Genomic DNA, 13,495 nt, shown 5'->3' with positions numbered 1-13,495 from the left:
TATCATGTGAAGCATGCCGGCCCGGATACTCTGAGTAGAAATAATACTTCCATGACAAGCACTATTATTTACACTGAAAAGCTGAAGGTGTACATTGCTTAAAAATAATGTATATGGTTATATTAAAAATTCATGACCCCAAATATCTTCCTGTCTGTTTGCAATGAATCATGTGATTAATATACGGTTTGTTTGTTTGTTTGTTTGTTGTTGTTTTTGGAGGTGGAGGGGTGAGGCTTTAAAACAAAGAAGAATTTCTGGATGTCTTTCATGGGATATTAGTCACTTTATAAGACAACCATTCAATAGGTTCATCATCCAATGGTCTTTTAAGGCTTATTTGATAGGCACTAATTTCCATTTTCAACTACAAATAATGATTTAATATCACTTAGATGTGACACGTACTTATCTCAGTATTGTACCACACAACAAAATGGATGCCTCTAAACTTTAGACAAATCCACCGTTCCTTTTAGGAGGGAAAGACAAATAATAAACCAGGATGACATGACATTGGTGACTGAATAAATACTCATGTGTTCCCGTGCATACTTGGTCATTTGTACCATACGTCCACAATGTGGGGGGTTGAGCAAGATGCTTGGCAAAAAGAACCAACAAAAGACACGCTCTCTCTTCTCTCCTCACTTGCCGCTCCAGAGAACGACCTCTCACCAGTCTGCATCGCCGGTCGATTTGCAGAAGACATAGTCCTTGCCCCTCAGATTCATGATGCCATGTTTGAGGGTGAACTTCCACTTGTTTCTACTCCTGTTGATCTGTAGTCAAGAGAACAGAGCATCAATGCAATGAATCATTCTGTTCAGAATGATTTGGTTCAGCTGTGATTTTCTACAAATGTAATTTGCGCTCACCTGTGATGAATCCAACATGACTTTGATCAGTTTTATATCACAGGAGTCATGCACAAGAGTCATGCATATATGAAACAATGATTTCTTTTTTTAAATGTCCTATTGCTTAAAGTATTTCAAATAAAATGCCACTTCCGCCAAGGCGACTTTCAAAGAGAGAGGAAATTTGGGTGCGACTAATACCTCTATTTTATGCAACATGTAATGCTTTGATATGCCGTAACTTTCCTATTCATTGTCAAATTTCTATGAAACTTGCATTTTTTATTGAAGCTAAGTTTTGAATACACAACAGACTTTCATGAACTGCAGCCCAACTAATACTTTAACAGCAGTACCAGAATACAAAGCACTCTTATTTGCATACAACTATGGACTCTTTGGGCAATGATACTTATGGTAAATATATTATGGTTTGTGAGATTTAACTCTTCAAGCACATCTAACTGATAAGGACATTCCGCAATAAGAAAATTGAATGAAAATTTTAAAAAAAAAGGGTGCTATCTGTGAAGTGACAAACAGTAGAGTGAATTCAAAATGGACTTTAGTCATGTGAAATGAAGAACTGAATGTATCTACTATAATACAGTATGGGTATTTAGCAAAATACTAGTACTGAAATGGAAGACTTGGGCCAGTCAATGGTATTAAAGTCTGTGGTTTATCAGGGCTAGTTGGGACACATGAAAACTAAGGTTATCAATGCAAGACGAGAATCCCACACATTATTCAAGATTGATGTATGACTATTCATAATTCTACTAAAGTGCAGAAGGCTTTCATATTATGTCTGTTCAGTCTCTACTAACCTTGTCATACTGACACACTACGACATTGTCAGCTTCAAAGAGTTCTGAAGGGTCTTCATCGCTAACATCATCTGCCGAGTTCAAAGGTTCCTGCAAATCGATGGTGATGGGAAAAAAAAAAGCAATAAGATGAGTAGAGCAGGCAAGGGAAACAATCTCATGATGCAACAGTAGAAAAAAGGGGAAGAAAATGAGCAAAGAGTGATGATAAACAATATAAACAATGATAACGCTTTCCACTACTTGCTAAGTTGAAGAATATCCTATAACATTTCCATCTGTCTTGATCGTGAGGATAGTAAATATGCCCTTAAGCAGGGCAATGTACAGCTTGCATTTCCTATCATACTCGGGAGAGAATTTATCAGGAAGGAATATCTATGTTCTTCATCTTTTGTGTTGCTTTGAATTTGTGTTTTTGTTTGTTTGTTTTGTTTGTTTGTATGTTTTATGTTTGCAGTTTGGAAGGCGTAAGGGGATGGGGGAAATGTTTTGAAAAGAATATCAATTAAAATGAGCATCTTAATAAAGCACTCGCTGTTTTAGTGCCAGTACTGTCACTTTAATTCACAAACCAGAATGATTAATTTAAAAGACAGAAAATACTACTGTAAAAGTGGATATTTGCACACAAGTAATTTTGTGTGTTTTTTTTCTCTGCTGAGTAAGATGAATTTTGCATGTTTTTAATCCACAGGATCAAGACATTACATACTGGTACATATAACAAGTAAATATATTCATGTGCTTTTATTATCCGTGCTTATTTCTGGTTGCACAAAATGCGTGAAAATTTCCACTTTTACAGTATACGTATGTCACTGATGAGCATTTCAAAGAATAAATGTAAACTAATGTACGTCTCCTTCCATATTAAAAAATCACTACTGTCATTAACCAGCAGAAGATACCACGAATAAATAATAGAGACTTATTAAAAAGTTATCTGCACTGTATCACATTTACTACAAAGAACTGATAATTGGCAATTAACATGTATCACCTTTCTTTACTCAATGCGTAAAGTTCATCTGCTGTTGGAAATATCGCAAGCTCAGGAAAGTAAAAAAGAAGGTTATCAACAACAATATTTAGTGCATGACATGACACCATGGATGAAAGTCACACACAGTAATGCTGATCAACGTTTCACAAATGATTTAAATTTTGTTTCATCAACGTGTACACAACACGACATATATTTCTTCTCCAAGCTAATTTAAAACTTATTTTTACAGTACAACTGCAACATTCATTTTGCTTGTAAACGAGTGCATTGTTGCTCAAAGTCTGAAAAGGTCAAAAGCAAACCTCTTCATCATCTCCTCCTGCATCCTCATTGTCATTGTCATCATTGTCGTCATCATCATCTTTGTCGTCATCGTCATCTTCGTCGAAGTCATCATCCTCTTCGTCAGAAGTGTCATTGGTACCGTCCACTTGAACTATTGGAGGCTGTGAGAAAGGAAATGTGCACCAATCATTACTGCTGCTGTCACATGGATATCTGTGATTTGAAGACCAGGGGCCCGTTTCATAAAACTTGTCATCAGTGACAACTTGTCATAGATGTGACAAGCTACTGAAATCCTTGCATCTGATTGGCTAAGAGCAAATTTGCCATAGAAATGTGGCAGTTGTCACTGATAACAAGTTTTATGAAACGGGCCCCTTTGGAATGCTTTGTCACATGATCATTATCATTGAGATACCTTGTGAAATACATAAACAGACATCAAATATTTGGTCTGGACATTTAAATGCCAAAAGTGGTACGCAGTAATCTGTTTCATGATTATCATGGTGCAATGTATGTTGGGACAACCATAATGTATCAACTGAGAAGTCATGGAAGCATCCAGGGAGGTCTAATCTCCCTGGATAATTGCAATCCAATTGAGCAAACACACACACAGACACACAAGCAAACACACACACAGAACCCACACTGAAATATATAATCTGAACTCAAATAACTTAACTAGGACAAACTTCAACCTGCTCTCTGAAAAAAAAAAATAACAACACTACTACTTCCACTATTACTACTCGTAGTAACAAGAACAAACTAGAAATGTTGACATGACAACTGGTACGCCTCTGCAATATCACACCATTCTCCCAATAGGTCTATGGTACGTACATCTTGACAATGTGAGACGAGAGTTTCACACGATCAGCAAAAAAATGAAATTACATTCTTGAAAGTTTGATGGCACAACCCCAAATACGTTGAGTAGTTACACACTACTTGAAACGACTTTCAATTGGATGGCTTAATTCTTTCAGAGAGCAAGTATTTAGGAATTTGAACATTACTTGCCCTTTGACCCTTGCCCTTTGACCCCATGCCACACAACTTTCTTCAAATACTAACTTGTAATATCCAAGTTTCATAACAATACTTTGAGCTATTTTCATTATATGGGCAAAAATGTGACATTTTGACATTTTCACTGGACCGTTGACCCCAAATACTGTATATCCCTACAGAACCATTGTGCAGTAATACGTGAATGTCCCCATTTTAATTTTGTTTTTGCAGTGAGAATTCCCAAGGTATGGAGGAAATAGTGTAATTTTAGCATTAAGTAGTATGATTTAACTATTTAACCCGACCTTTGACCCTTGAACTTTGACCCCAGTACCCAAATATTCCCAAGAGAACCATTGTCAGGCATTACATGTATATGTACTAGGTTTCATCATGATGCCTTGAGAAATTTCGGAAATATGAAGAAAAAGTTACATTTCCGCAATTTCACTTGACCTTTGACCCCATGGCCCAACACTTTCCCTAAAGAATCTTTAACTGGTAATACATGAATACAGTTTCATGAAAATACATTCAGGCATTGCAGAGATATGGGGGAAATAGTGAAATTTTATGAATTTGACCTTGACCTTTGACTCCCTGCTATTATCAGATCTACGGGGGGGGGGGGGGGGGGGGGGTGAAATGGTGACATTTTTGACATTTTCACTTAGCCTTTGACCCCATGGCCCAAATATTTCCCTACAGAACAATTGTACAGTAATGCATGTATACATATGCACTGCGAATTTCTAATGTACGGAGATATTAGTATAATATCAGCACAAAATAGTATAATTTTAGCAAATTTAACATGACCTTTGACCCTTGATCTTGAAACTCATTACCCAATTATTCCCAAGAGAATTATTGTCCGGCAATTGATCCGTATGTACTAAGTTTCATGAAGATACTTCAGGCCATTTCTGAGATATGGAGGAAAAAAAGTGAAATTTTGGCATTTTTATTTGACCTTTGACCTTTTACCCAATGGCCTAAGACTTTCCCTAGAAATCCATACACTAGGTTTCATGAAAATACCTTCAAGCATTGAAGAGATATGGGGGAAATCGTGAACTTTGACAGATCTGACCTTGACCTTTGACCTTGAGCATGTGCACTCAACAGTTGCTAGACACAATTTTGTCCACTTATGTACACATACGCCAAGTTTCAGTTGGATACCTCAAAATGTTCTTAAAGGGGAAATCCAGTCTAAATATAAGTTAGTCTGATAAGAAAGAGTAAAATATTATGAGTTCAACGGTAAAATTTTGATCGAAATCGGGTGAAAAATAAGGAAGTTATGACATTTTGAAGTTTCGCTTATTTTTCAGGAAACAGTTCTTGAACAGTCAATATGAATATGCAAATGGCAAAGTGAGCATGCCATACCCTCACAACTTGCCATATGGTTTGTACATAAAATTTTGGAATTTCCAGTTTTTCATTCTAACGCAATTATGCCCAAGGTTCAAATCCTGACATATCTAACTGATTACTATTCTGAAGTTATTCAACCAGGAATGACATACTTTAGACGTCAATGACAAAAACATTGAATTTAAGTCATTTTTTTTACACGATCAATTGAAAATTGTGAGGTTATGACATGGTCAGCTCACTCATTTGCATATATTCATATCCACTATACAAGAACTGTTTTGCAAAAATAAGCAAAAATAAGCAAAACTTCAAAATTTCATAACTTCCTTATTTTTCATCTGATTTCAATCAAATTTTTACCATTGAATATGTAAGATTTTACTATTTTTTATCAGACTAATTTATTCTTGGACTGGATTTCCCCTTTAAGTGCACCATCCACAAAATCGATCACGGTCGAATGGATGGACGGACAACCTGAAAAAATGCCTCCTGTGACACACTTCATGGCGGAGGCATAAACATTGTACATGACCCATTGTCATACCTGGTCTCCACTGGATTGCACACGAATGGCCCCCTGGGAGAGGACCACACCCTGGGGGGTAGTTACAATGTGGGGCTCCTGGCCGGTGGACTGCACCCCTGGCTGGATGAGGACTGGAATGGACTGTAGCCCCATCATACCACTTGGCTGCTGGGTCTGAAGCTGATATGCAGGGAATGTCTGTGTGGCACCAGCACCTTTCATATGGAACACAGAAACCATTCATTTCCTAGTGAGGTCATTTGCCAAATAACACAAACAGAAAAAGGAAACTAAGACAAAAAACTTTTACACTTTACTCCTCCCCCGTTCAATATTAATATCACATTTTGAGTGATTTCTGAACAATCACACAAAGTCCACACAACATAACTGCTCATGTTTGTGGATCTAAATATGTGATTTTTTTTTTCATGAAATTTTGCATTAATATCATAGATCATGAACATCACATATGGGCAATAGTACTGTCAAAAGCAACTGTGCAACCGGCAACATACATTTAAGGTGTCTGTGATGTACACTTATTTGTTTGTTTTTTACTAGAATTTGGGACTTGCAAGTGCAACTACCAGAAGTTGAAGTATCACAAAATGAAATGATTGCATCGCTTGCTCTTCAGTCCCTCAAAGCTCACATACCACATGATAGAATAGTTCATTGACATTTTCTTAAATTCAGTATTACAGTCAGCAGTGTACCAACCGACAACAGGGAGAGTGCATTATAAATCCTCATTTTCCACCAATTTTAGTCACTTTCTGTTTGGGATTGCCCGCTGTGCAGGTTAGCACATGTGCCCCAAGAAACACAAACAGGCTAAAACATGCGTACCACTTCCCTGCTGCTGGATTGCAAAGGGCACATTCTGCATCTGCTGCGGCTGAAGATGGAGCATGTTCTGCTGCACAGCAAGGTTGGCTGCTGCTGCCGAAGAACTCTGTCAAAAAAAATTTGGCACAAATGCAAGGTTTCAATTACGGCATACCAATGACCACTAAATATCACATACTAAAGAGAAAGCCATCAAGATGTAGTCACTCACAAGGAACATTTGGGGTAGGGTCATTTTCACAAAACTGTGATCATTGCATATTGTTCAAAGCTATGCCGAACATGTTCACAAGCCTACAATCAAATTACCAATTGTTGCCAACAATACACACAACAATAATTTACAAGCAACACAATAATGCTGTGTTTGAGTACCATGACAAAAATATGTGCTCTCCTGTTTTCTTGCACAGTAAGGGACCTACAGACTCATCATTCTGAATTGCCTTTTCACAGCAAATCTATGCACAGTGAAAGCATACCATTATGCTTCCAAAGCACCTCCCAAGGTGAACATAGAACTTACACATCGATTGCACTTGACTCCAATTCTGCTTAAAATATTTTGCTGTATTCTGTTTAAAAAAAAAGAAAGAAAAAGTGGCACCATTGAATGGGCTTCGCTACACTTTGCCCAGTCTGACAGGACTACAAAAGAGGAGGACTGCAATTGAAATGAGCCACTTACCAGATTCCCAGCCAATGGGGCTTGAGCTGCTGAAGCACCTTGGCGGTCCAGTGGTGGCTGAGAACCTGGTAGCAAATGAAGACATACAGCAGGGAGAAGTCATTCATTTGATCCTCACACTAGATAGATCTACTAGTACACCATAATGTGAACTGACATTTTTTTTTCCTAGCAACAGATATTAGACTGGGATAGGCTTCCTCAACACATCATTGAACTGCCCTCTGTTGAGCAGTTCAAGAGAGCCATAGAAGCCAACTAAGCATGGAAGAGATTTTTTACTTGCACAGTGAGCACCTGTATACATTTGAAAGAGCACAAAGCACAAATGGCATCCACTGTCTGAAGCACCACATCACAAACCCTCATCCAGTTGCTGAACAGGCTTTGATGAGAAGCACCATAGAAGTAGAAGTAGGCCTGATGGAACCATCGAATAGATGAAAAGTGGCCCTTAGATACAAACCAATATGTAAATATACACATAACAACAAAAACGATAACACTTCACATTTATTGATGATGTCATTCAACAAATACATGTGCATTTACTGCATACATATATTTTGCCAAAATATGATGAGCAAATTGCCCTTGATTACAAGCCACATTCAACAAACATTGTTAGCTGTGACAGACTTAACAAACTGTCCAGGACATTTGGTGAGACCTGTACAAAGTCTAGGAATTTCAGCATCTTCAAGGGAATGAGATAGCATTAAAAAAAAAAATCAAATCCATTCCATTCCATCTTTTCCTTATGACCTCTCATGTCTATTAAATTCATCCCAGGCTTTTAATCAATTCCCCAAGCATCCTTCATTCTTTCACACAACAGTTTGAAGAACTTCAAAGGATTGCTTGTTGAGTTACAACGTCAGCATAAATACAAGGATAGAAATTTGGACAGATGGGTGAAATGATGACATACTGACCGTTAGTGCAACAGTATACATGACAATGTATTTTCTCCGTATCACAATTCACTAATCATTATAAGGACAGCATTCTCTGACTAAATTAATGTCAGAAATATAAGTCTAAGTGTATATCTTGTTTTGAGCAGCATACATAAACACAGCTAGGAGACAAAGAGAGAGGAGAGAGAGAGAAAGAGAGACACACACACACACACACACACACACACAAAGGCAGTGATGATCAAGGAACTCACTCTGCTTGTTTTGTTGTCTCTCCTGTCCTGTGGACTGGTATGATGCAGATGCATCTCGAACAGAAAATTTCCCTCCGGTTTGTTGTTGTTGTTGTTGTTGCTGCTGCTGCTGAGGTCGTGGACCTAAGTCTATGGCTCGTGACTGCAGTAGTTTTGATTCCCAAATCTTGTAGACGATAGCAAAGAAATATATCAGGAACACATTTCATTCTTCTATAATGTTGCAGCTACAATGGAAAAAAAGTACTGAAGTTGGGCAAACAAAAATTTGTGAAACATACTTGAACCGAAGAGTTATCTAGTGTAACTAAATCTATACTTTAATCTCAATTTTTCAATCCTCTGGCCTGTAATCTTTATAAACTAACAAAATCATCTTTCTAATTATCATTACAGTATAATCTAAATAAATAAATGAAAATAACATAATGTTTTAACAATCAATAGCATTCTGTCCAATGTTAGTTGTCATGTTATCCCAGGGTTGACAAGACCTTGTATCTCAATTGACATTTAACATAAAAAAAAACCTACCTCAATTTTGAATATCAAGCATACTGATTTGAGCCCTACAAATTCAAGATTATTTTTTTTTTTTCAAGATAAGGTCTTGTCACCCCTAGACAATACGACTATCCAGAATAAACCTCAATTTGAAATGATAAAACTTTTACAGATTGTTATCAATAATTAAACCACCAAAAAGTGTTAGTCCATGTCTCTTGATGATTTTTCTATACTCTATATTTCATTATTCACATAAACTTTGTTTAATAAAATGTATGATTTCATTTATTCAATGATAAAGTACATTGTACAATCTATCACACCATTTACGTATCTCCAAGATACAAATTGAACTTTACTTTTATATCGATCCATCTAAGGCATGACTTTTCAATCGCAGTGCCATCCTTTATTTGACAAATTACTAGACAATAATCCAGAAATATGACATCTATATCTCACCATGACATATCAAAGCATTTTTATATAAAATATTAATATCAGTTGGAGTATGTATTTTATTTTTTCATCTCTTATTAATAGCATATATTGCTGAATGACTATATTTGAAAAAAAAAAGTATTCATGGAGTTGTATGATTTCATTACATTTAGTAGCATTGCAAACTTAGCATATCTATCATGCATAACCAATTATAATTTTTTGCATGCTTTAAAATCTATTATAATGCATGATACACATATACTCAACCCAATATTCAAAGACTAACACAGCAACAAAAGTAAGCAAGTGCATTAGAAACATATGTGTTCCATAAACTGATCATCACTCCCCATTACATGGATGAACAATAATCTACTCTAGACAAAGGAAGATTACTAAGTAGATCACTTTCATCATCAAATTGCACTAAAATCACATGCATGTCAACTCTACAGGTAGCTTTCTGTTGCTGGCAATTACCAAGTGTCATTCAAGTGTATCAACTGAAGAGAGCAAGCTGAATTGCAACCCACTACTATCAAAAGATCAGAAAGAATAAGACTTTCACTGATTGAGCCTCACATCCTTCAGTTTGAATAGGACATATTTTGATAAAAACCCCAGTATAAATATCATTTGATTGCTCAACCTGTGAAACTTCATTTAACCCTCAACTTTGCTTGGTTTTGGTATTATAGTAAATTGTAGGCCTAAAGTGATTTTTTTCTTCTTCTTCTTTTGTGATTGTAATTTTGGTTTTGCATTGTCCTAATGTTATTTTGTTTGTTTATCTTTATCATAGTCTTTTTGTGTGCTTAGAAACACCAGTATAATGCGCCTTATAAATGCAATTATTATTATTATTTTTTTTTAAGTCATCTTGTTTCTAGAATGACGACATACTAACTTATGACGACCAGGGACTACTGCACTGGCGTCTACAGTTACTGCAGAGAGGTGGAATCTCTTCCCACCTCCCTTTTTATACTGGTAATTAAACGACAGAGATGTTTGTTCACAATGCCAGAGACTTGCACGATTCCTGCCAGGAGGGAGCCGGTGAATGAAAGACTTCTTACTAGGCTTTAGGGAAAGAAACATCCATGAATTGCACGAAGAATCCCATCACATGAAGAGTGGGAGCTTCAACTTGGCATAGGCAATCTTGATTTTATGAATAATGCACGAGCTGGAACCGAGGTCGCTTGAGTGCACATGACGTTCATTGGCTAAACACCATGCGGTACGCAAATGAGGCCCCACTATAAATACACGGACATATGCAAATACCGTTCTAACAAGAGGTCGCGGCAAACGCAGGAAGATGGCAGAATGCCACTCGCCGTGAAGCGGTACAGTACGCCCATATCCCTGGAACACAAGATATATCACGCGTTGTAGATGCCTTATCCCGTGCAATCACCATACAACATACGGATACATGTATTCCATTGGAGTTTCGCATTAATTTTCGTTGTTACAGAATCCTGCGATAAAGGCGACTGCGGGAAATATCAAGTAGATAGCTACAGACTCACGTGGAGCAAAAAAGCGCTATCTATACCGTAACACTTGTTACAGGAACAGAGGCAGCTGTGCATGGCTCTCGACAAGTTTCCGCCTCTTTAACTTTTTAATATAGGTAGATAATATTATGTTCTTCTTCGCCACCACCAGTGAAATAGTGCACAGGCTCGACTGACATTTTCTTATTATTGTATTTGTTAGTCACATGTCCAGCTTATTAATTCCGCCTAAAAAACAGTTGGGTTGCAATTTGCAGCAATTCAGTTACTTTATTTATAGACTCTATTTAGGCCCCTAAACGGTTACAGCCGAGTCTCTTCGCCAGCATTCAGTTCGCACACGTCACACCACGTCTGGTCAGACATGGTGATGATCTTTCAAACTAAAAATGTCCTTCGATTCTAACCACCTTACTTACCTGTTTCAGGTCTTGTAACACTGGTTCTTCTACGCCCTCATCCAAAAATGCCTCGCGAACATTGTTGATCACATCGTCGATTACACTCTTATACAGCTTAGACTGAAGGAGAAAGAAAAATTTAATACTAATACTCGAGTAACAGTTATGAGTTGGGCATTAGAAATGCCAAAATCATATGAAGACAAAGCCATGTTCGAGAAAGTCCCTCAAATCCGAAACTAAAAACTGCCCAACAAAAGACGTTATAAATGCCAAAATGTCACTTAATGCTTCAGGTAGCATTAGTGACGCAAAATCAAGAATAACATGAATAATTGCAAATTACAAGACGAATTAGCTTCACACCTTGCATTTGAATTGATGACTGAACCCAAAGAAATTTCCCGCATCAAAGAAAATTAGAATCTAACGTTACATGATAATATATGAAAACAAGCATTGATACTCATGGAACTAAATCATTTCTGGTAGCACTGCTCACCACATTTTGAGAACCGGCAGCCATCGCAAATAAAGCGGTGGAAAACAAGATGAGCAGAAAAATGCAATTCGAGAGAGACCATTTGCTTTCTACACACACAGCACGTAAAGTCGTCCGCTGTCTTGGCTTCTCCGAAGCCACCGATCGACTGTGGCTCAGCGCTTTTATACTCGTCAACAAGCCCTCTTATTGCCGATAGGGGGTAGCTCTATTGAACAAATCAATGTATCCCCTTGGATTCTTGGCTCTGACTGCATAAGCAAATTCGAAACAGAAAATTTCAATCAATTTTGTGTATTTAGACAATTTTTATCATAAAAAATATATATTTTTTCCATTAAAATAATATTGTTGCAATAGTCTAATATTCAAATTACATAGTATTTGACAAAAATATCTAACCAATAATACACTTTAGTGAATATACGGTGGCGTCTGCTACGCGATAGAACCATGGATAGAACATGTCTACATCACTGACATCGGTGCTACAGATACTAGTACAGATTACCAGAGGGGGAGTATAACATTTGAGATCCTCGCGGGAAGTTATATTTTTGTCGAGGAACAATAGTATTTCGAGACAAAAATATAACTTCCCAAGGGAAATTAAATGTTATATTCCTAGTCCTACCAAAGGAAAAGGTCAATATCTTTTATATTAGATATTTTAACTCAGACCGGCAGTCACATCCCAGAGCTGAAAAGGGAAAGCCCCTAAAACTGCGTGGTGCAAGATGTTTGCGCGCGTGTGCTGTAACAAAATGACGCGCACTAGTAGCAAGCGTTTGCGCGCTCAGCAAGCGCTCGCCCAACAGACGAGAATATTAGACCCATTCACAATAGGCCTATTCTCATCGCGAAGATAGCAATCGCGAAGTTAGGTCCACCCGTTCACATTACAATTTTGCTGAAAGTTGAAAGTTGAAAGTTTATTTACTCACAACCCAAACTCTGGGTATCGGAGTCCAATGAAAAACATATAGCACATTATAATATCAATAAATAATAATTGCAAATAGCTCTGAAAAGTGTACAAAACAACTATAACAAACAAAATAAGAATGAAATGCGATTGATGAAAAGAAAAAAATGTACAGAAATATACAATATATACTCGATATATAGTGGAAAAAAAAAAAAGAAAGGGAAATATGACGAGAGAGAGAGAGAGAGAGAGAGGAGAGAGAAAGAAGGGATATATGGAGGTGAAGAGGGAAAGTGAGAAGGACACAAGACTGGTGAATTAACAAAAGATATACGAGTGACTTTTGGTTCAGAAAAAAGAAAAAAGAAACAGAAAAAAAAAGAAAAAACGCAAAGACATACGGAAATGAATTCATACGCTAAGTGAACAAGAATGAAGGAAATATGGACGAGAAGAAGAAGAAGTAGAGAGGGGAAGAAAAAAGGAGGAGAGAATGAAAAGACAAATAAGTTACATATCAATTGTAAAGAAGGCACAGCCTGTAAAAAAGGCAT

At 37.1% G+C, this 13,495-nt stretch overlaps 1 protein-coding gene across 1 annotated transcript; it reads right to left on the bottom strand.

The window, feature by feature from the left end:
• Nucleotides 1-200: 200 nt before the first annotated feature.
• Nucleotides 201-12,149, bottom strand: LOC139718880 (transcription initiation factor IIA subunit 1-like). Its single transcript, XM_071630321.1, has 9 exons — nucleotides 12,014-12,149; nucleotides 11,530-11,631; nucleotides 8,634-8,799; nucleotides 7,460-7,524; nucleotides 6,772-6,877; nucleotides 5,938-6,134; nucleotides 3,002-3,145; nucleotides 1,691-1,780; nucleotides 201-782 (listed from the first exon to the last, which is right to left on the bottom strand). Exons 1-9 carry the CDS (start codon nucleotides 12,035-12,037, stop codon nucleotides 675-677), a joined length of 1,002 nt encoding a protein of 333 aa, XP_071486422.1. The 5' UTR covers nucleotides 12,038-12,149; the 3' UTR covers nucleotides 201-674.
• Between the last annotated feature and the right edge of the window lie 1,346 nt (nucleotides 12,150-13,495).

Source organism: Diadema antillarum, unplaced genomic scaffold (genome assembly GCF_040938485.1).
Source record: "Diadema antillarum isolate AM-2024a unplaced genomic scaffold, OU_Dant_1.0 scf00000101, whole genome shotgun sequence".
Lineage (NCBI taxonomy): Eukaryota > Metazoa > Echinodermata > Echinoidea > Diadematoida > Diadematidae > Diadema > Diadema antillarum.
Note: the sequence above shows the minus strand (reverse complement) of the source record. Positions and strands in the feature narration are given on the sequence as shown.